This window comes from Anabrus simplex, chromosome 7 (genome assembly GCF_040414725.1).
Source record: "Anabrus simplex isolate iqAnaSimp1 chromosome 7, ASM4041472v1, whole genome shotgun sequence".
Classification (NCBI taxonomy): domain Eukaryota; kingdom Metazoa; phylum Arthropoda; class Insecta; order Orthoptera; family Tettigoniidae; genus Anabrus; species Anabrus simplex.
Window position 1 is genome coordinate 99,701,213 of NC_090271.1, and position 22,514 is coordinate 99,723,726.

General features: G+C 41.6%; 1 protein-coding gene across 1 annotated transcript in view; it reads right to left on the reverse strand.

The window, feature by feature from the left end:
• LOC136876938 (uncharacterized) overlaps nt 1-22,514 on the reverse strand; it is a 45,803-nt gene that overhangs the window by 16,421 nt on the left and 6,868 nt on the right. Inside the window, exons 3-4 of the mRNA XM_068228714.1 lie at nt 20,120-20,276; nt 18,671-18,880 (exon numbers count right to left, since the gene is read on the reverse strand). Of these exons, the coding sequence (XP_068084815.1) occupies nt 18,671-18,880; nt 20,120-20,276 (367 nt within the window). The remainder of the gene's footprint in view (nt 1-18,670; nt 18,881-20,119; nt 20,277-22,514) is intronic.

Below are 22,514 nucleotides of genomic sequence, written 5' to 3' on the forward strand. Positions count from 1 at the left end.
CACACACATGGAGATTTTATGTAATTAACAATATTCCTGTAGCATGAACTAAACAACACAGTTTAAAATATGTGTGCATTAATTATTAAATCATCATCAATGTCTAATGGCAATGCCTTGTGTAAGCAACCAATGTTCTCTGTCCTCAGCTCCTCATTTCATTTCATTTCATAATGAAGATTCTATACCAGTATTAAAGGAATTTTTTCCTCAGTCATCCTCAGCTATTCTTCCCTGTAATTTTCCCTTCTACATGAGATTGGTTATAAAGGTACAATGTTGTAGGATGTGGCCAATAAATTTAGCTCCTTTTTCTCTGTATCATTAGCACCAGTTCTCTCTTCCCTTGAATTTTTTTGCAAAATGCTTTACAACAAATGTTTAATATTATTATTCATTTACTTAAAACAAATTGTTTTTGAATAGAACTTTCATAATTTGTTAATGTTATTAAAATCAGTTTTACATCCCAATAACTATGAGTACATTTACAGTTTTTGGAGTCACCAAGGTGCTGGTAAATCTACCGATTCACAGCTATCGTAAGTTACTTGAACACCTTCAAATACCACCAGACTGAGCAGGGATTGAAATCACCATCATGGACTCAGAAAGCCAGCATTCTACTACCTGAATCCAGGAACCTAGCTAATAGGTTCTTAAGGTTTAGCATTCATTTTATTATAGCAAGAATGCCAGAAATATATTGGCCACCGAGCGAGTTGACCGTGCGCGTAGAGGCGCGTGGCTGTGAGCTTGCATCCGGGAGATAGTAGGTTCGAATCCCACTATCGGCAGCCCTGAAGAAGGTTTTCCGTGGTTTCCCATTTTCACACCAGGCAAATGCTGGGGCTGTACCTTAATTAAGGCCACGGCCGCTTCCTTCCAACTCCTAGGCCTTTCCTATCCTATCGTCGCCATAAGACCTATCTGTGTCGGTGCGACGTAAAACCCCTAGCAAAAAAAAAAATATATTGGCCAAGCTTCCAACTCATCAATAAGCTTTAGAGAACATCAAATTGAAATAATTAAATCTGGTGGATTACAGGAAGACCTAAAGTAACTTTTTTTCCTGAAATTTGTACTGGTTTTAGGAGAAAGAAGTATATAACCAGAATCAAAATCTAATTTTTATCATCAATAAATTGTTTTTGTTACAGCAAGTGATTCAGAACAATCTGTATGCCTTCACAGCTACTAGTCGCTGGGAATAAGTTATATGATTAATAAACAGTTGCCAGTCCATGGTTCTTGCTGACCTTTCATTATTCATATGTGAAAAAGAAATTTCCTGTGGATTTATCTGACAAATTTTCCATGGCGTTATTTGTTTGAAGTGTAATAATTACGATCTACCAGTGCTTTTAGTAGAGGCCTCTGCCTGTATCTTCGGAAAATCGACACGGCGTAGTTCAACCATTCGAATTTAGAAGTTACTTCCAAGTCAATGAATTGAGTGGAGATTGGGTTACAGAAAAAGTAATTACATAACAACACTAATCAAAATATAATTTTATATTTTTTTGTTCTATCAACAATGTCTTATGACAATAAGACCTAATAACCAGTCAATGAGCAAGAGAAAGGACGTAATGTGTGACACTCCTAGCTAGGTAGTGTGCCCCTAGACTGAGAGTGAATCAATAATAGTCTACTAGCTTGGCAGTGATAGGCACATCATGCTGATAAACAAATAAAATAGTACAAAAAGGAAACATTAAGCACCTTCTCTGGTAAATAATAAACCACACAACAGCAGAGGTCACCAGTCAGATTTCACAAAAACAAACTGCCCTTACTCGTGAGAAGTGTGAAAAGACATTCAGATACATTTACCCTAGTTCTCAGTAATCTGCGATCCATTGGTTTGGTGCAGTGAACTACAGAACATTTTGTTTAGGAAAAAGAAAATACATTCATTGCTGTTACATTGAAATAAGCTTATGCAGCAATTTAATATTATGCCAGAGCTATCTCATAAATTGTGTTCATAATCATAAATGTTTGCAGAATTAGTTAAAAATTTCGCCACAAAAAATCATAAGCAGAATATTAGAACAGCCACAATTCAGAATCAGAAGTAAATTGGCCCCAGGGGCTCTGAACTTTGGAGCGTGGGTTGGCGACCACGGGGTCCTTAGCTGAGTCCTGGCATTGCTTCCACTTACTTGTGCCAGGCTCCTCATTTTCATCTATCCTATCCGACCTACCTTGGTCAACTCTTGTTCTTTTCCGACCCCGACGCTATTAGGTTTGCGAGGGCTAGGGAGTCTTTTATTTTCACGCCCTTCGTGGCCCTTGTCTTCCTTTGGCCGATATCTTCATTTCTCGAAGTGTCGGACCCCTTCCATTTTTTCTCTCTGACTAGTGTTATATAGAGGATGGTTGCCCAGTTGTACTTCCTCTTAAAACAATAACCACCACCACCACCACCACCACCACCTCAGAAGTAAATTAAACAACATCTAAGTTACTTGGATGATCATGGAAAATATAAATATGTACCAGTATACTGGTATATATTTTATTCTTCAGCATATTTCCTATCCAGCTACATAGCCGTACATGCCATTATTTATCTTAAGATGTGAAAATAAAAGCATAAAAAGAGACTGTGTATGAATGAATTACTTCATAACGTGTCATAGACTGACAACTACTATCAAAGTAAGGAGCATGTATGAAGTCGGGTGAACACTAGCTGCGCTATGACAAGAAGTAGTTAGTATCATGTGATCGTCAGCCAATATTTCAACATTTCAAGTCATTTCTTTTCAGTTTCGTCTCTGTTCATTTATAACTGTTAGGTTCTTCAGCCTGTCGAAACCAATTTATGAATAAAATTTATAATCTAGGTCTACCTAAAAAAGAAACCATAAGATAACAGAATTATACCAGAAAAAGAAACAACAGATTTTTTTATTCAGGTAATTTATAAATTTGTTTAGTCATAAACAGTTTTGACAGACCGAAGAACCTAATAGTTATAAATCGTCAGCCAATAGGCATCAGCTGGTTGTTTCTCTTCCACGAGTGCAGTTAGTGCTGCACAATGTTAACGTTCTTTCTTGAGTTCACACTAAGTATTCATGTTGTTTTGCTTCCTAGTAACTTGTGCCTAAATGAAGAGTCCACCGTGAGGAGAAAGTGAGAGAGAGAGAGAAGTGTGTGTGTGTGTGTGTGTGTGTGTGTGTGTGTGTGTTTGTTTGTGTTTGAAAACAGTCTGATGATTATCACTCACCTGCTTTTTAATGTGCTCCTCAATCTAGATGGCCAGAGAATTCTCACAGTTTGTTCTTCATTGAGAATTATGCAAAATTTGGGTATATTATCCATGCACTAGCAGAATTCTTGAAGAAAGAATGTTGGTACACAGAGAAATAAGGGAGACACTGATAAGTCATAATTTGACCTAATAGGAGTTCCTTTTTATGCAAGACTGATCAATTTAATAAAGCTGCTGAATTTATTATTTGATCAACTGAACCACTCGGTGTGTCATAGGCCTATACAACACTGAACACATGTCTAACATGGGGTTCAGTTCTGTGGCATTAGTCAACCTAACAAAACATGATGATAAACACAATTCCATACCGATACCACATTTCTGGATTGAGAATTTCCCTTAAACCACCAATATCAGACACACCCCTGAGAAATAACATGTTTCACTACTTCAGAATGGATTCAAATATTACTGACAATGAAAGGAATCCACAGGAGACAGCAGTGACAGTGTTGTTATATTGGGTCAATATAGGCCCCCGCATAAGAGTGAACACTGGCATCGTGTTTGAATTGAAAATTAAAATATCGCCGCTGGAATGCATTTTCACAAGGATGCACATTTAATATTAAAATTAATATTAATACATTGAAATTTAAGCCCCTACGTAAATAAAGTTTCTACAATGCAAATTAGTTATAACCTAAAAATAAAATTCGCATCAATGAAAGAGAACATGCAAACAGACCCGCTTGAAAACTATCAAATGACATGCATATTTATCTTGTTTTCATAACTTATTTACCTTTTCTGCTTTTGCGAGATACAACCATAACTTGCGCCATGTGGAGAATTTCTTCTTTTCACTGAAATTATACTGCATTTCTTTCGACGCATATCGCGTGGATAATGGTGATCGGTAGTTGCAAAATTCATTATTTTCTATGTATCCCTCATCCATTGTAAATGCCCACAAATCTTACACAGATTTCAAAAATAAAACTTTTATAAGTTTACACACGATCCGAAATTGAAGGGGGAAAACAACAGAATATCGAAATGCGTTAACTCTCACACACGAAACAGGAACTCGATTTACTACGAAAGAGACTGTAAGTGCCTCAAAACGTGACGTTCAATCAAAAAAGTATTACGAAAACTTTATATAGTGACGTCTATACAAAAGAGTCCTCTCCTCGATAACCTACAAAAAAAAAGATGAGAAGCACTCAGCAACACACTAAGCCGAGCCGACATGCATGTTTTATTTCATCAGCTGTTGTCAGGGCGACCAACATTCGAACACATACACCCATCAAGGAGTAACAAATACACTACAGAGTACTTGGGAGTACTCCCTGGTACCCATGTAAGGCTATCCTGTCGCCCGTGCGATACTTCATCGGATGTAGGATTTGTTCTGTTCTGTTCGTGAAGTTGATTTGGATGTAGGATTTGAACTACAGCGATATTGTTAGTCTGCTTCTGTGAACACTGCTATCATGATTTTATTCAATATAACAGTAACCAATATTTTATCCGCGGTAAAAGAACGTTATTCAGTACCGTACTCTATGGGCATATTTTTGTTTTATTTTACAGGTAGGGCCTATGGTTTGTTACAGTATTTTTGTGTTTCAACAGACTGAGAAACAGTGGGTTCTTCAATAAATAATAATACCGAGCTCGATAGCTGCAGTCGCTTAAGTGCGGCCAGTACCCAGTAATCGGTAGATAGTGGGTTCGAGGCCCACTGTCGGCAGCCCTGAAAATGGTTTTCCGTGGTTTCCCATTTTCACACCAGGCAAATGCCGGGGCTGTACCTTAATTAAGGTCACGGCCGCTTCCTTCCAATTCCTAGGCCTTTCCTATCCCATCGTCGCCAAAGACCTATCTGTGTCGGTGCGACGTAAAACAAACAGCAAAATAATAATAATAATAATAATAATAATAATAATAATAATAATAATAATAATAAATACAGTGAATAGTCAAGTATGGTACGATACCTCTCTGTGTAGTAATGTTAAGTTTTAAGGACCTTGATAACTAGCAACAATATGATACCGGTAGGCCTGATGTGAAAATACAATTACTCGTGGGAAAATGACCGACTTCCTAGGCCTCGCAGACCTAATACCGCCGTGGTCGGAAGAAATCAAGTACTGACCTGAAATGAAATGGCTCTGAACTTTGGAGCGTGGGTTGGCGACCACGGGGCCCTTAGCTGAGTCCTGGCATTGCTTCCACTTACTTGTGCTAGGCTCCTCACTTTCATCTATCCTATCCAACCTACCTTGGTCAACTCTTGTTCTTTTCCGACCCCGACGCTATTAGGTTTGCGAGGGCTAAGGAGTCTTTCATTTTCACGCCCTTCGTGATCCTTGTCTTCCTTTGGCCGATATCTTCATTTCTCGAAGTGTCGGACCCCTTCCATTTTTTTCTCTCTGATTAGTGTTATATAGAGGATGGTTGCCCAGTTGTACTTCCTCTTAAAACAATAACCACCACCACCACCACCACCACCACCACCACCTCAGAAGTAAATTAAACAACATCTAAGTTACTTGGATGATCATGGAAAATATGAATATATATACTGGTATACAGGAGAGGGCTAGGAGTGGGAAGGAAGCGGCCGTGGCCTTACTTAAGGTACAGCTCCAGCATTTGCCTGGTGTGAAAATGGGAAACCACAGAAATTCATATTCAGTGCTGCCGACAGTGGGATTCGAACCTACTATCTCCCGAATACTGGATACTGGCCGCACTTAAGCGACTGCAGCTATCGAGCTCGGTCTTTACCACTGGAAGCAGGCGTTAATGCTAACTCAACTAGCATACTGCGGTCGTCAAGCACATTCCATACTATTTGCCGCACAGTATCAGGATCCATAAAGGACCCCCTACTTTTCTGATACCATTTCTTTAGAAGACTGTCCGCCTCCGTAACGTAACAGTTAGTGTTATTAGCTGCCGTCCTCGGGACCCCAGGTTCGATTTCCGGTACTGCCAGAAATGTAAGAATGGCAGGAGGGCTGTTATGTGGTTGAAATGGTACATGCAGCTCACCTCCAATGGGGGTGTGCCTGAAAAGAGCTGCATCACTTCGGGATGAGGACACGAGTTTCATGGCAGGTGCTGTCCACCCTCATCGGAGGGTCTGCCTTACAAGGGATGCACTCTGCTAGAAATAGCCACACGAAATTATTATTATTATTATTATTATTATTATGTAGAAGACTGAAAAACATTAGAGTTACTTGAGAAATCGTACACGTGTCGGTGCACCAGAAGTTGTCCATCACATCGACACTGGAGAGTAATACATCAAAAGCAAAATTCCAGTTGAAGAGATTTCCAAAGCGACAACATCCATTGTTTGATTTGAGCTTAACCAAGGCATACACTGATGAGACTGAATTAGAAATAGATAGCTGCCGTTTAGGTAAAATGATGCTGTGGTCAGCCTGGTAAATGTAGTAGTTCTTCGCAGGCCCCGATTTACAAATGGGCGGACTGGGCATTTGCCCAGGGCGCCAGTTTTTGAGGGGCGGCCCCTGGCGGATCGAGTAATTATGGCCTGCGTGAATTACGTTTTAAATTCATTACACTCAAATTAATTTTACATTCCACAAATTATTCCAATTATTTTATTAGCCTATATAAAGCCCTTTAAATTATTCTTTAAAACCTGAATTTCATCTATATATTTAAATTTTATGAAGAAAATGTGTCTTATTCCTAAAATTATTTACTTACATACAAACTATCAAACTGAACCAAGGGCTTTTTAAATAAAAATAAAAACAGCCAGATTCTTATTTGGCTGTTACCTTTATTTGGCTTGATAAGTTTAATTATGAGAATTAACTGTATTTGCATAATGTGCTGTTTTAAAACTCATAATCCTGAAAACTGTAATATTTAATTTGTAAACAATTATTTTTTAGGGGAACAGAAAAACGAGCAAGAGGGGGGGGGGGGGCAATATGTTTCCCCAGGGCGCTAACTACTTGAAATCGGGGCCTGGTTCTTCGTAGGACTTGACTGCGATGTCGTCAGGCGTTTGCTGTACGAGTAACAGTTGAGCACATGATGAGAAAAACACGAGATCTCAGCGCGTTTAATCGCAACCAGAATTTCCGTGCCATAAGTATTGGCAATTCCATTTCCGAAGTCGTTCAGGCACTGGGCTTTCCACATCACACATGTCAAGAGTATACGATGAGTAGGCCTACATGGATTCAGGCAAAAATTCTGCCACCAGGGTCAAATGCCATGGATAACGTGATAATGAAGCTAACTACAAAAGTTTCCATTCCGTACCCTGGACGGGTACGGCGGCCTCATAGAGAGTAACGCCCTCTTTGTGGCGAGGGAGATTTGGAGCCGTGAAGGTGATGGGGTTGGCGGCCGTGGCCTATACTAGGAACTGTCCCGGGATTCGCCTTAGTGCAAGAGAATGGAAAACCATTCTTAGGACAGCCGACGGTGGGGACCAACCCCTCTCCGTTTCCCAAATACAGAGGCGTAGAGCCGTGGCCACCGCTCCTCTGCTCGGTTGGTCGGTTTGAATGCAGAGGTGTCGGACCACGGACCAGCTACGGCCACCTGTAGGCCGAAACCTACTCTGCATCCGCCGACCTGTCACCATCATTTTACTCGGATGATAGAGACGATAAATGGACCACAGTGCAGCAGATAACTTGCAAATTCTATGCTGGACAACACCGAAGTATAAGCAGCAATACCATCCATACAATCCAGAACCATCTCCTCGCAATGGGGTATAGAAGCTAGAGTATATCTACTCACTGAACGTCACAACACTCGCCCTGACATGGGAAAAGAAACAACGCCAAAGCATGATAAAAGATCGCCTGGACAGATGAGTTGAGATACCAGATGGTACATGCCGACGGCAGGGTAACGTACGAATACGTTGCCAGGCACATTAGACTATGGATCTCTCTTGCTAGTAGATTCGGTTCAGGCTAGTAGTGGTGCTATTCTCGTATGGGGACTGTTTACATGGGGTCAAATGGGACCCCTAGTACATTTACCATCGTCCCTCGCCGAAGAACAATACCGGAATCTGGTAGGAGGTAATGTCCACCCAGAGTTATAGATTTAGACTGACATTGAGGAGCAGGATTCTGAAGCCGCAAGCATGCGGCCGCGCCATCTTACTTCACTACCCCGATTTTTATTTATAATGTAGAATAGTAGCCGAAACGGGAGTATCGGACAGTAGATAATAAAAATAATTCAAAGCACATAGAAATAATAACAATAACGTTGATTAATTAGACCTATTAGATCCTTCATTTTACTGTTAAAAATAGAAAGACTGGTACATCAACTTACGAATGCTTAAAAATAACTAACCTGTTTTAGACCGATCTTTGGTCAAATCTGTTTCCGTTCAACTCTCATTCAGCATGATTCACACGTATTTTCAGGTTTGTTTGTACAATCCTTGTCCGTTTCTCTACGGGATAGGGTATGAGGCGAGAGGAGAGTTTTTATGACCGGATGCCCTTCCTGACGTCAACCTCATCAGAGGAGTTAATGAGATGAAATGAATCACGTGATATATGATACTAGGAAGGGAAACGGTGAAACCCGGTGCCGGTACATAGCCTACTCGAATAGCACAAATGGGTTTGCTCAAGGCTTAACGTCCCACCCGACGGAAATCACCATTAACAGCGTCATATGCCCTCACTCCATATGAGTATTGCGGAGAGGTTTGGAATTTAAATCACCGGGCGAGTTGGCCGTGCGCGTAGAGGCGCGCGGCTGTGAGCTTGCATCCGGGAGATAGTAGGTTCGAATCCCACTATCGGCAGCCCTGAAAATGGTTTTCCGTGGTTTCCCATTTTCACACCAGGCAAATGCTGGGGCTGTACCTTAATGGCCACGGCCGCTTCCTTCCAACTCCTAGGCCTTTCCTATCCCATCGTCGCCATAAGACCTATCTGTGTCGGCGCGACGTAAAGCCCTTAGCAAAAAAAAAATGGAATTTAATCCAAGCTTTTGTCACGCAATTTAGTGATTAGAAATTGTATACCACCACCTCTCCTACCTTGCCGGCCAACATTCTGATAACGGAGCTCGGTAGCTGCAGTCGCTTAAGTGCGGCCAATATCCATTATTCGGGAGATAGCGGGTTCGAACCCCATTGTGGGCAGCCCTGAAGATGGATTTCCGTGGTTTCCCATTTTATACACCAGGCAAATGCCGGGGCTGTACCTAATTAAGGCCATGGTCGCTTCTTTCCTATTCCTAGCCCTTTCCTGTCCCATCGTCCCCATAAGACCTATCTGAGTCGCTGCGACGTAAAGCAACTTGTAAAAAAAAAAAAAAAAAAAAAAAGTCTGATGGTGGAATGTTTTTCGATCAACGGGACTCGAACGGGCTAACCACGATCTCAGACCGTTTAAACCTCAACGTCTTAACGAACATGGCCACCGGACGGGCTCTCCCACGTATTTTCAGGTACAGTTATGAAATGACACTAATAAGGCGATAAACGTTCGTGTCCTTTGAGTTTAGGTCTAAAGTATGTGAGCTTTAACTTTAAAAAATATTAGATACAACTGAGCTGTAATAATAATAATAATAATAATAATAATAATAATAATAATAATAATAATAATAATAATAATAATCGTATGGCCTCAGCTACCGTGTGCAGACATTTCAATTTGACGCCATCTGTCTGCCTGCTCGTCAATTTCGACGTTCCGTTTTACTCTAGGCCTACTAGATGGCAGACCGAGTAAACAGAAACTCTCTTGGGCTACTATGGCTGAGATGTAATTAATTTTGTCAGCTAAACACCAAATGTGTCACCAGAGATCTTGTTACATGCTGACATCGTACGACATGGAGTGTCAAATGTACTTTTTTTCCGCCCTTCAAAAATCCGACTACTTCTGCCGGATTTGCACCAGCTATCTTGGGATCCGACTGATCCACAGAGGCAGCGGTGACTTCCATTGGTTTTCATGACTGAGCTTAAACCATTCTCTCCGAAATACATCTCAGTAAATTTGCACACGTGAACATCGTTCGTAGGAACATACCGATTACCTCTACTCGGGAAAGAAATGAATGGATAAGGATTTTCTAATAATAACGTTTAGTGTTATTTGTTTTACGACCCACTAATTACTTTTACGGTTTTCGGAGATGCCGAGGTGCCGGAATATTTTCCACTCAGCCCGGTTAAGGATTTTCTTTTTGTACAACAGCTTCCTTACAAGTGTCACGTTGTAGAGAATTGGCTAACATCTTTACCACAAATCCTAAGATATATTCAATAATATTCTGTTATAATAAACCTTAACACCCTATTTCGACTGATGCAAGCTTACCAATCCTTACACTCTAATTTTAACAGTAATATTAACATCCTTATAATATATCTTTAAAGATTAGAAGAGACCGAGACCACTGTTATTCAATTACTAACACCAGCAAAACAAAAACTTAACTTGTAACATTATTATTTCTTTCTTAATCTGTTTACCCTCCAAGTCTGGTTTTTCCCTCGGACTCAAAGAGGGATCCCACCTCTACCGCCTCACATAGCTAATCACCTTGCATTTGGAAGATAGTGGGTTCGAACCCCATTGTCTGCAACCCTAAAGATGGAATTCCGTGGGCTGTACTTAACTAAAACCACAGTCGCTTCCTTCCCACTCCCAGCCCTAGGGTACGGAATGAAAGCTTTGTTGGTAGTAGTTTTTACTATTCGCTTTACGTCGTACCTACACAGATAGGTCTTATAGCGACGATGGGATAGATGAGGGCTAGGAGTGGGAAGGAAGCGGCCGTGGTACAGCCCGAGCATTTACCTGGTATTAAAATGGGAAACCTCGGAAAACAGTGGGGTTCGAACCCACTATCTGCCGGATGCAAGTTCACAGCTGCGCAAACCTATCCGCACGCCCAACTCGCCCGGTTTGTTGGTGGTAGTAGTAGTACATAGGAGAACCTTTCACAGCACGAAGACACATTTCATCAATCAAAGTGTGTCTGAGACAGAAATTGACAAACCTCGTTAGTACTGCCATCTAGCATCAATTATTAAGCCTATGATTTCAGTAGATGTTAATTTATATTTTTATTGGTAGTGCGGGATTATGCAGTTGTAGATATGATGATCCTCTTCATGTATTTCTGCAGGCTTGTGTTCATTCGTTTCCATTCTGAGGGTAGAGCAAATAATACAATAATTTTAAATAGTTAGGCCCTCCTGGATTCAATGCACGCAGGTGTGGTGTAGAAAGTCACGCAAATATGCGACACATAGGCCTACACCTTGGAAAACTAAGGCAGGATTTCCTGTCTTCTTAATCCGTTTATCCTCCTGGTTGCTTTCTCCCTCAGACTCAACGAAGGCCCTCTATCGCCTCAAGAACAGTGTCCTGGAGCTTGAGACTTTGGGTCGGGGATACAACTGGGAAAGAGGACCAGCACCTCGCCTGTTATGCTGAACAGGGACCTTGTTGGGGGATGGGAAGGGATAGAGAAGGAAGAGGGAAGGAAGCAGCCGTGGTCTTAAGTTAGGTACAATCCCGGCATTTTCCTGGAGGAAAAGTGCCAAACCACAGAAAACCACTTTGAGGATGGCTGAGGAGGGAAGCGAGCCTTCTCTACTCAGTTGATCTCCCGAGGCTGAGTGGACCCCATTCCAGTCCTCGTACCACTTTTCAAATTTCGTGGCAGAGCCAGAAATAGAACCCGGGCCTCCGGGGGTGGCACCTAATCACACTAACCCCAGAGGCGGATATTTTCTGTCTTATCAAGTAGACATGTGACCTTGAGTAAAGAAAGGAAACCTACTTTTCAAATGAGTGTCGTGTCGTATGTGAGAAATGTTTCACACGTGCTGTTTTCTTCGCAAGGTCAGAGGCAGAATCACAATAGGACTCACTTTTCTCATCGTTTGGCATCGAAGCGTTACAGTGCAAAAGGAGGTAGGACTATTACTTCACCAAGGTCCTAAGAGTGCGATGGGCCTGCTATTATGTTGTCCTGCATTTGAAGAAGTAGACTACTGTACTGTCTCGAACAGAGACTTGTAAGCGTGTGTCCTGGTAAAATAACGCAGGAGTATATACAGGATTTGTTAGTGATCATCGCCTTTTAGGGTCCGCCTCCGTAGCGTAACGGTTATTATTTTTAGCTGCCGTCTTCGGGGGCCCGGGTTCGATTCCCGGTACTGCCAGATTTAGGAATGGCAGGAGGGCTGGTATGTGGTTGAAATGGTACACGCAGCTCACCTCCCATGGGGGTGTGCCTGAAAAGAGCTGCACCACCTCGGGATGAGGACACGAGTTTGCATTTTTTGCATCGCCTTTTAGGCTAGAATTGAGAAGTGCGATAATATTGGAGCTATTTTGGTTTTGGGATGAAAACAAAACTATGGCACGTTTTGACATTTCTGTTAACATCGGACGACTGGCTCAGGGGCGTACGCAGAAATTATTATTAAGTATTAAAATATAATGACTTCTAAGAAATAATATTTGATGCATATTGTGAAATTAAAACTTTCAAAAAACACTATTATTTAATTTAGACACATTTGTATTCATGTTGATGATTACAATAGCAGACCATCTCCTGGGCTTTTTGGTCAGCTCATGGATTAATTTCCTACGGTCACATGTTTTGCTTTGTGTATATACAAAGGAGCTCATTCAATCTTTCCTGTGCAGTCATATTCTGCAAATAAGCTTTTAAATATTTCAGGGATGGAAAAGAGCGTTCTGGTGTGAAAGTGGTTACTAGTAAGACAGCAAACAGTTTCAGTACTCTATATATTGTTGGGAAAATATCACCGTTGCAAAATGTTAAGTGCAGAAATGAAGTCCATATACTTATATTTATTTACTAGCTGATGTACCCGTGCTTCGCTACGGAATTCTACATTGTATACATAATTCTAGGTTAGGTAGTGTACACGTTGTGAGCAAGATTGTATTGAAATGCATAGCACTTAACTTTACCCTACAAACGCGACGATCAAGTCACCAAACGTCTTTTCTCATATGATGACTGGGTTAGGGAATTTACATTATAATGGTAGACCAGCTTGCCTACCATCAGTCACAATCAGATTGGGGAATTTTCATTATAATGACAGACACTCACTCTCCACCTGCCTTTTTACATCATGACAAAGACTGTCTTAGTGGTTTTCTCAACTGAAATGAACATAGGTCATTACAATGACGTTAGTAGGAATGGCGCAATTTGAAGCAAAGCTTTTTCATATGAAATACTCGATCAAATGAAATAACACATTCTCACTTTTAACGAACAGTACTACGCTGTCGATCTAACAGTCCAAAGTTCTAGAGCTGGAATGACAAAGCCGCAGACAGCCGTGATCCGTGAAAACTCTTCGTCTTTTTTCAGCCGGAGGGGGGGGGGGGTCGAATAGTGGAGAGTCCCAGGGCAAAAAATATGCCCTTTTACTAATCTGTTCCCTAGGAGTACTCGATGAGTCGAAAAATCTTAATTCACTACACTGACGGCGGAAAAATCTATCTGACTTGGAGGCAAACTTTTCCTCCAAGTTAGAGGAGAAACCCCCTCTTCACTGCTAATTTGTCCGGCGCCACGGCTAAATGTTTAGCGTGCTGGCATTTGGCCACAGGGGTCCCGGGTTCGATTCCCGGCAGGGTCGGAAATTTTAACCACAGCTGGTTAATTCCGCTGGACGGGGGCTGGGTGTATGTGTCGTCTTCATAATTTCATCCTCATCACGACGCGCAGGTCTCCTACGGGAGCCAAATCAAAAGACCTGCAACTGGCGAGCCGAAATTGTCCTCGGACACTCCCGGCACCAAAAGCCATACGCCATTTTATTACTGCTAATTTGGAATACAATGAATGCAGAATTTAATACAAGTGAAGAGGAAGAAACTTTTCTTAAGAAACAGCTCCTTTCAGGGTTGAATTTTGACTTAGTGAATTGTGGTTCTATAATTTGGAATAGGCCTAAATTGTAATTCTAGACCACGTCATACTTCTACTACTACTACTACGTGCACACTGCTCATTCAAAACAGCGCGTCAGAGTAGGGATCGAATAGCTGGAATACTATGATGAACCAGTATATTACGTACCAGCAGTATCAGAAAATGTATGGACCAGAGGAATGGCATGCTAAAGAAGAAAGTTTTCTAACTCCCCAGCTCTCGCCAATATTCAGTCAGGCTGTTGTACTCGGTACGCAGCAGTAATTCCATCTATCGGAGTTGAGTGGCAGCGTAAGTGACAAAGAACATCACAACAAGCAATGGTCAGTGTAATGTTACCGTTGATAATGTTTTGCGCTTTCGATATTGTAGGCATTCACATTTAGTTTTTTTTCGACTCTGAAATACCACTCTTATCATAGTCGATACGGTAAAACTTAAAACATAAATGATCGGAAAATGTATTCTCTATAACTTTTGTTATGTAGTACCTTTCGATAGGACCAACAGGTCTTTAAAAATTAAATTTTAGGCGCCTTTTCCTGAACTACAATTTCATCCAGGGTGAATAAAGTGTATAAGACATAAATGATCGGACATTTAATTCTATATAACTTTAGTTATGTAGTATTTATCGATAGTACCACTAATTATTTTTTTTTCTAGTGGCTGTACGTCGCACCGACACAGATAGGTCTTATGGCGACGATGGGACAAGGAAGGGCTAGGAGTTGGAAGGAAGCGGCCGTGGCCTTAATGAAGGTACAGCCCCAGCATTTGCCTGGTGTGAAAATGGGAAACCACGGAAAACCATATTCAGGGCTGCCGACAGTGGGATTCGAGCCCACTATCTGCCGGATGCAAACTCACAGCCGCGTGCCCCTAACTGCACGGCCAACTCGCCCGGTGGACCGCTAATCATATAAATATTTGAGAATTAAATTTTAGGCCCTCCCCTAAACTACCATTTCACTCAGAGTGAATAAAATGATTTACAGCCTAGATTGTAGTGGCTAAACCCCCAACTTTACATACCAATTTTCATTAAATTCTCTTCTGCCGTTTTTTGCGATGCGTGTACAGACAGACAGACAGACAGACAGACAGACAGACAGACAGACAGACAGACAGACAGACAGACAGACAGACATTATGGAAAAGAAAAAAGTGTATTTCCTTGTTACTGTGAACATGACCAATACAGAAATAATATTCTTTTCAAATAAATTTATATAAATAGATTAAAGGAAGCATCAACACATTGTTGGCAAATACGTAATTCAAATTAAAAGCAAAACAGTGAACTTTCCAATACCTTCATTTACATGGTGTCCACAATCACAAGTTCTAAACTTCAAAATTTCAGTGGGGTGGGGGGGATTTATCCCTTCAATCCCACCACTGCATACTCCGCTGGACTGGCTGCGTAGTTTATACATCATATTGTAGCATCGAATATTGGTGCAGTCGGAAATTATTTAAGAATTATAGAACATCTTCGGGGTAAGAAAATAGCAAGTACTGACCAAGGGAGGTCAGAAATTGTAGTGATTATTGTTTTAAGGAAACTGGCTCAAGTAAGAGGCCTAGGTGGTTCTTCATTTTCATACATTTTATGGCTCTTCCTTCGTCAAAACATCCATTTATTCATTCCTCTCTACGATTAGAGTTTTTTCATAAAACAATCACCACCTCCACCACTTATTAGACTAAAATCCGCCTGTTCTTTATTTACTCTTAACGATGTAGCGAGCATCTAGAACAGTATGGAAGAGCACTGTTCGAGGCGCGGCAAGGTAGGTCCATACAATTTATAATTATATACTCTGTAGAGAACTGGTACATGTCATTCAGGTTGACGCTCTATGACCTGGCATCTGTGAAGATAGGACCCAACCTACGGTCAATTCGTTCAAGACGACACAAACATCCAGCCCCCGAGCCAAAAGGATGGAATGAGGAAATGAAAGTTAAAAATCCCCGACCCGACCGGAAATCGAACCTGGGACCTCTTGGATCGAAGGCCAGCATGCTAACCATCTAGCCATGGAGCCGGTAACATGATTTTACGAAGAAATTCATAGCACGAACTTCACGCCACTTGACTCCACTGAAGTTGTGGTATTGATATCAATCTACCAAACCGATTAAGCCGTGTACCTAACATGTTGGAATTAAGATTTTTTACCAACTTAATTTAAATTTCAATTAGGTCTTCCTACAGCTAAAGAAAAATGAAGAGGTAGGCCAATAAGAACATTATTCTTTGAAGTCCACTAAATCCAATATATAGTCATTTTAAAGCAATTATTCACAGTATTTTTCTCTTCTGCATACAATTTTGAACAGTATATCCTTAACTTACATTGAAAAATTGTCATACAACAAATAACACAACACATCATAACATTGGTTTAAAACTCTACAATTAATTTTAGGCTATTTATAAAAGTGGTTAATATTGGTGAAAACTGAAGTAGAGACACCTGTTTGACACAAATATGTCATGGCTGGGGGATCATCTGAAATTAGCAGCCGTTGATGGAGAGAGACATACATATGATCATTTGATTTTTGCAAAAGGAAAAGTGGTTTCATTTCTGATACATTTCTCGTCAATCAACAGGCAGCAGCGTTCATCTTCATCAAGTTGATGGACAAATCAGAACTAGTGTTCATTAGAGTGCAGCGATAGTGTTTGAAATGCCAAGACTAGCAGTTTTCAGCATATCGTATGAAACAGAACCCTGGTTCCACAGGAGAGTGTAAAAACTGTCTTATGGTTGAATATGGAAAACAAAATTGTGCTAACACAAATTATGAATTACATTTGATAATAATATTATCCGCCTCTGTGGTGTAGCGGTTTGTGTGATTAGCTGCCACCCCTGGGGGCCCGGGTTCGATTCTCGGCTCTACCACATAATTTGAAAAGTGATACGAGGACTGGAACGGCATCCACTCAGCCTCGGGAGGTCAACTTACTAGAGGGGGTTCGATTCCAGCCTCAGCCATCCTCGAAGTGGTTTTCTGTGGTTTTCCACTTCTTCTGGAGGAAAATGCCGAGATGGTACTTAACTTAAGGCTACGGACGCTTCCTTCCCTCTTCCTTGTCTGTCCCTTCCAATCTTCCCCATCCCCCACAAGGCCCCTGTTCAGCTCAGCAGATGAGGGAGCCTGGGCGAGGTACTAGTCCTCCTTCTCAGTTTTATCCCCGACCAAATGTATCACGCTCCAGGATACTGCCCTTGAGGCGATAGATGGGATCCTTTGCTGAGTTCGGGGGGGAAAACCAACCCTAGAGGGTAAATAGATTAAAAATAAATAATAATCATATTGATTAGGTATTACAACTGAGAATCCTTTTATCAGGTACAGTACCTCCCATTACAGCAACTCTCTTACGAAGTCCTGCGAGTTCAGATATCTTGGCTTTCGCCTGTCAGTAGATGGTGGTACCCTCGAGGATGTTCGAGCTCGTGTAAACGCTGCCTGCCTTAAATAGCGGCACGTTACAGGCGTCTTTTGTGCTAGGAAGATATCTCTGCATCTGAAGTCAGAGATATACCGCACGATTGTCTGCCCAGTAGCTCTCCATCATGGGGCGGAATGTAGTCTTTCGACTACAAGACACGAGCAGATGCTTCATACCGTGAAAATGAAGATGCTAAGATGGTCACGAGGCGTAACGCGGCTAGATCACGTCAGGGATGAAGCCATCCGGGCCTCTTTTAAAGTCGCCCCGATACAGGACAAGATGCGATGGACAATGGTCCGTTGGTATGGGCAAGCAAGCTCTAGCACTTAACCCTGATAGACGAAGACCAAGAGAAAGTCCAAGAAAACGCTGGATAGACTGTCAGTGAGAATATGCGGCATGTGAGCACACGCTCTGCCGATGCCACTGACCGGACAAAGTGGAAAGCCCGATGTAGAATTATGGCAGACTCCGAATCTTTACGGGAAAACACCAAGAAAGAAGAAGATTAGTACAAGAATCAATGTTGTTCTTTTAAGATTTTCACTTCGCACGTACAAGATATCTGTTTAAGGTCATAATATACGGAATAGCGATGTTGGTTTATTCTATTGCATAATTTATTACGTGGTCTTCACAGAGGGGTTCGGTGGTTTCGTATAAGAATAAAACAAATTTCGTAAAAACTGCAGATACGAGGTCTCCATTCTTAAGCGACAATATGACGAAGTAAAACGCGAAGAAAAATTCGAGAAATGATGAAGTGGTGGGCCGGAAGAGTGCTTTGTGAAGGTTGGAAATGACTAGGTTGTAGTTTATTACGCCACTCATTGCATTCCACAACGCTGCTAGGAATGAAGAATAGAATGATAAAAATAGGACGGAGGAAAAACTGATATCAGTATTTAGGATGTTCAGAGAAAGGCAGGTTACTGAAGAAGAGGAAGAAGAAGTACCTGTGCATTCCTCGTCGTATTGACGGCAGCCCAATCCACCACGATGTCTCTTCCCCAGAGCTTAATTCTCTCTGGTATTAGCCTCCTTCGTGCCATAGCAGCATCTCTGTGGCTCTCATATTCGACGATGGCGTATTGAGTGCGCCGGTTCTTACCATTGCTCGTGTTCACGTGGATGTTTGCCACTTTTCCTGTCAGTCGCACGATCACCTGGAAGATAGTTACCAACAATGAATACAGTACAAATAACAAAACATTGCTTAAGGGGAGGTATGATTTAATGACGCATTATGGTGTAATTATTCGCTCCTCTCTCCATATTTTTCACTCTTCACGATCATTTAACACGTGCCAAGCTGATGTGTCAGACAGTACGGCGCTAGCTTTATGAGCCCGAGATGCCGGTTTTCATCCAGATTTCCGGTGATATTTATAGGTGCTCGTATATGCAAGGTTAGTTTCAGTAGATTAACTGTTCGACTCCTTGGCCGAATGGTTAGCGTTGAGGCCTTCGGTTTAGAAGGTTCCGGGTTGGATTCCCGGCTTGGTCGGGTATTTTATTCGCGTGTGATTAATTCCTCTGGCTGGGGGACTGGTTGTTGGTGTTTGTCCCTGGCGTAGCCGGAAATAAAACCCAGGTTAAATAAGAGGAAGGTGAGATAAAATGTTAGTATACTGTTTGAATAGTGGGCCCTGAACTGAGCATAATGCATACATGCCTTTCAGCATTCAGTCTGCAAGTCTCTGTGAATTTACTAAACGCCTCAACAATCCTCTGCTTGTAACTAGATCTGTAGCCTTCCTTAGATCCATACCTTTTATTTTTAAATAATTAAAAACTGAGTCTAACCATCGTCGCCTTAATCTCCCTCTACTTATCTTGCCCTCCATGGCAGATTTCACTATTCTCCTAGATAACCTATATTCCTCCATTCGCCTCACATGATCCCACCTTTGAAACCGGTTTATGAACCGCTTCATCCATCGTTTTCATTTAACTTAGCCTTTATCTCCTCATTCCTAGTACCCTCCTGCAATTGTTCCCACCTATTTGTACTAGCGACCATTCTCGATACTTCCATGTCTGTTACTTCTAACATGTGAACAGATATCTTGAGTCCACTCAGCTTTCATTCCCGACAGCAAAGTTGGTCTGAAAACAAATGTAAAGATAGTTTCGTCCAAGAGCTGACTTCTTTCTTAGAAAATAGTTACTGTTGATCGATCGCAATTGTGAGCTCACTGCATTCACTTTACTGCACCTTGAATCAGTCTGACTTACTATACTACCATTCTGGGAGAATACATATCCTAAATACCGTTACTTGGCATGATGTATTAATACCTGATCCAGTTTTGTATTCCAACCTGACGTTCTGTTCTCTTAGTTTTCTTCCCTACTTACATCACTTTTAGTCTTGGAAATTCTAATGATCACATAATACTCACTGTGCCTATTTTCAAGTTCCAAGACATTACATTGCAGGCTTTCAGCAGTCTGCCATTATGACCAAGTCGTCGGCACAGACCAAACTTGTTACTACATTTCCACTTAGCTGAATCCTTCCCTGCCACTTTATACCTTTCAGTAGATGATCCATGTAAACTATGAACAACAAAGATGAAAAAATACAGCCTTGTATTACTCCTGTAAGCACCATGAACTAGGAACTCATTCTTCCATGCCGGTCTGAGAGGCTCAGACGGCAGAGGCGGTGGCCTTCTGACCCCAACTTGGCAGGTTTGATCCTGGTTCAGTCCGGTGGTATTTGAAGGTACTCAAATACGTCAGCCTCGTATCGGTATATTTACTGGCACGTAAAAGAACTCCAGCGGGGCAAAATTCCGGCACATCGGCGTTTCAGAAAACCGTCCAAAAGTAGTTAGTGGGAAGTAAAAACAATATTTATTATTATTATTATTATTATTATTATTATTATTATTATTATTATTATTATTCCACTATCAATTCTCACTGTAACCTAATATTCAACGCGAATGGCTGTGATTGCTTGTAATAATATACCCTTAATCACATAATCTCATAACGTGTTCATATTACAGTAGAATTTTTCGAAAGATGTCAATTCAAGCGTAAAACTTCGCTTTCGGCCCGTGATACGTGCAATAAGTATTACCTGTTTACCAAGGTTAGATACCCTGTGGATGGGGTGGGTAGAATTAATCCACGGTATCCCTTGCCTGTCGTAAGAGGCAACTAAAAGGGGCCTCAGGGGCTCTTAACCCTAGAACAGTCAAGCAGGGCCTCTGAGACCCTGCAATATGAAATTTTGCAATTACTCCAAGGCCTCAGCTTTTATAGGGCTGGTCGTCTCTACCTTCCTGTAGTGCTTATAGGAATGCGTTGCTAGTTCTTATTTAGGAGCTTCATCAGTTAGTCTTTATCTGGCACCTGGGCTGTGGGCCTCTCAGCCCCGGCCCGACAGTCGACGTACCTAATTCTGTCCAACACGCTGACAAAGTTACTTTTTGCGGCTTAAGTTTCAAAGCTCTTACTGTGTTCATATCTTCAAAAAACAACAGCATGCGTGTTTCTATGAAGTTTTGAACATGACAGCATCAAGTGGAAAGATTCCCACATGTGAAATAGAGGAAATGTTGTACAGTGATGAATTTGACTATTCAGACGCTAACCTGGATTTTGTGATAAACAGTGATCATGAATGTGACAGGTTTGTTTTTTCGTGTGGCTATTTCTAGCCGAGTGTAGCCCTTGTAAGGCAGACCCTCCGATGAGGGTGAGCGGCATCTGCCTTTTGTAGGTAACTGCGTGTTATTATGGTGGAGGATAGTGTTATGTGTGGTGTGTGTGTGTTGCATGGATGTTGAGGACAGCACAAACACCCAGCCCCCGGGCCACTGGAATTAACCAACGATGGTTAAAATCACCAACCCGGCCGGGAATCGAACACGGGACCCTCTGGACCGAAGGCCAGTACGCTGACCATTCAGCCAACGAGTCGGACTAAACTCATGTCCTCGTCCCGAGGTGGTGCAGCTCCTTTCAGGCACACCCCCTCCTGCCATTCTTAAATTTCTGGCCCCCGAGGACGGCAGCTAATAAACACTAACCGTTACGCTACGGAGGCGGAGAATCCGACAGTGAATTTAGTGAAGAAAAAGAAGACATCAGAGATATAACTATAACCAGTTCCAGTGTTACGGTGATCAGAGAAAATTCAAATACAGGTAGTTCTCCTCGTTATTTTGTTGATAAAGACGGAAAAACTAAGGAATCTGACCCGGCTGGAACTTCTTTAAGTGTTATTTACATGTTACCGTTTGCTCGACATATTGAGAATCATTGCATTATTAAAAAAAAACAAAAAAAAACCGGTGTTAACAAACAGATATATTAAGTACATACTGTTTGCCACAAATGTTCGTATCAGTGTATGCTTCCACTTACTTGTGCCAGTCTTCTCACTTTCATCTATCCTATCCGACCTCCCTTGGTCAACTCTTATTTTCTTCCGACCCCGACAGTATTAGGTTTGCGATTCCTAGAGAGTTTTTCATTTCCACGCTCATCGTGGCCCTTGTCTTCTTTGGCCATTTTTCTGAGTGTTGGACCCCTTCCACTACTTCCCTCTGATTAGTTTTAATAGAGGATGGTTGTCCAATTGTACTTCCTCTTAAAACAATAATCACCACCACCGCCACCAGGGTCAGAATGTTTTCTTAGACCACATAGTTGACTTACAGCTGTCTGTAATTGACATTATTGCTACCATAGATCGCGAGTTTCCGAATATGAGTTCCTATTCAGAATGTCATCTACTCGCCTAGTGCCTTCCCCCTGTAAGCCCCATGTTGAATATTT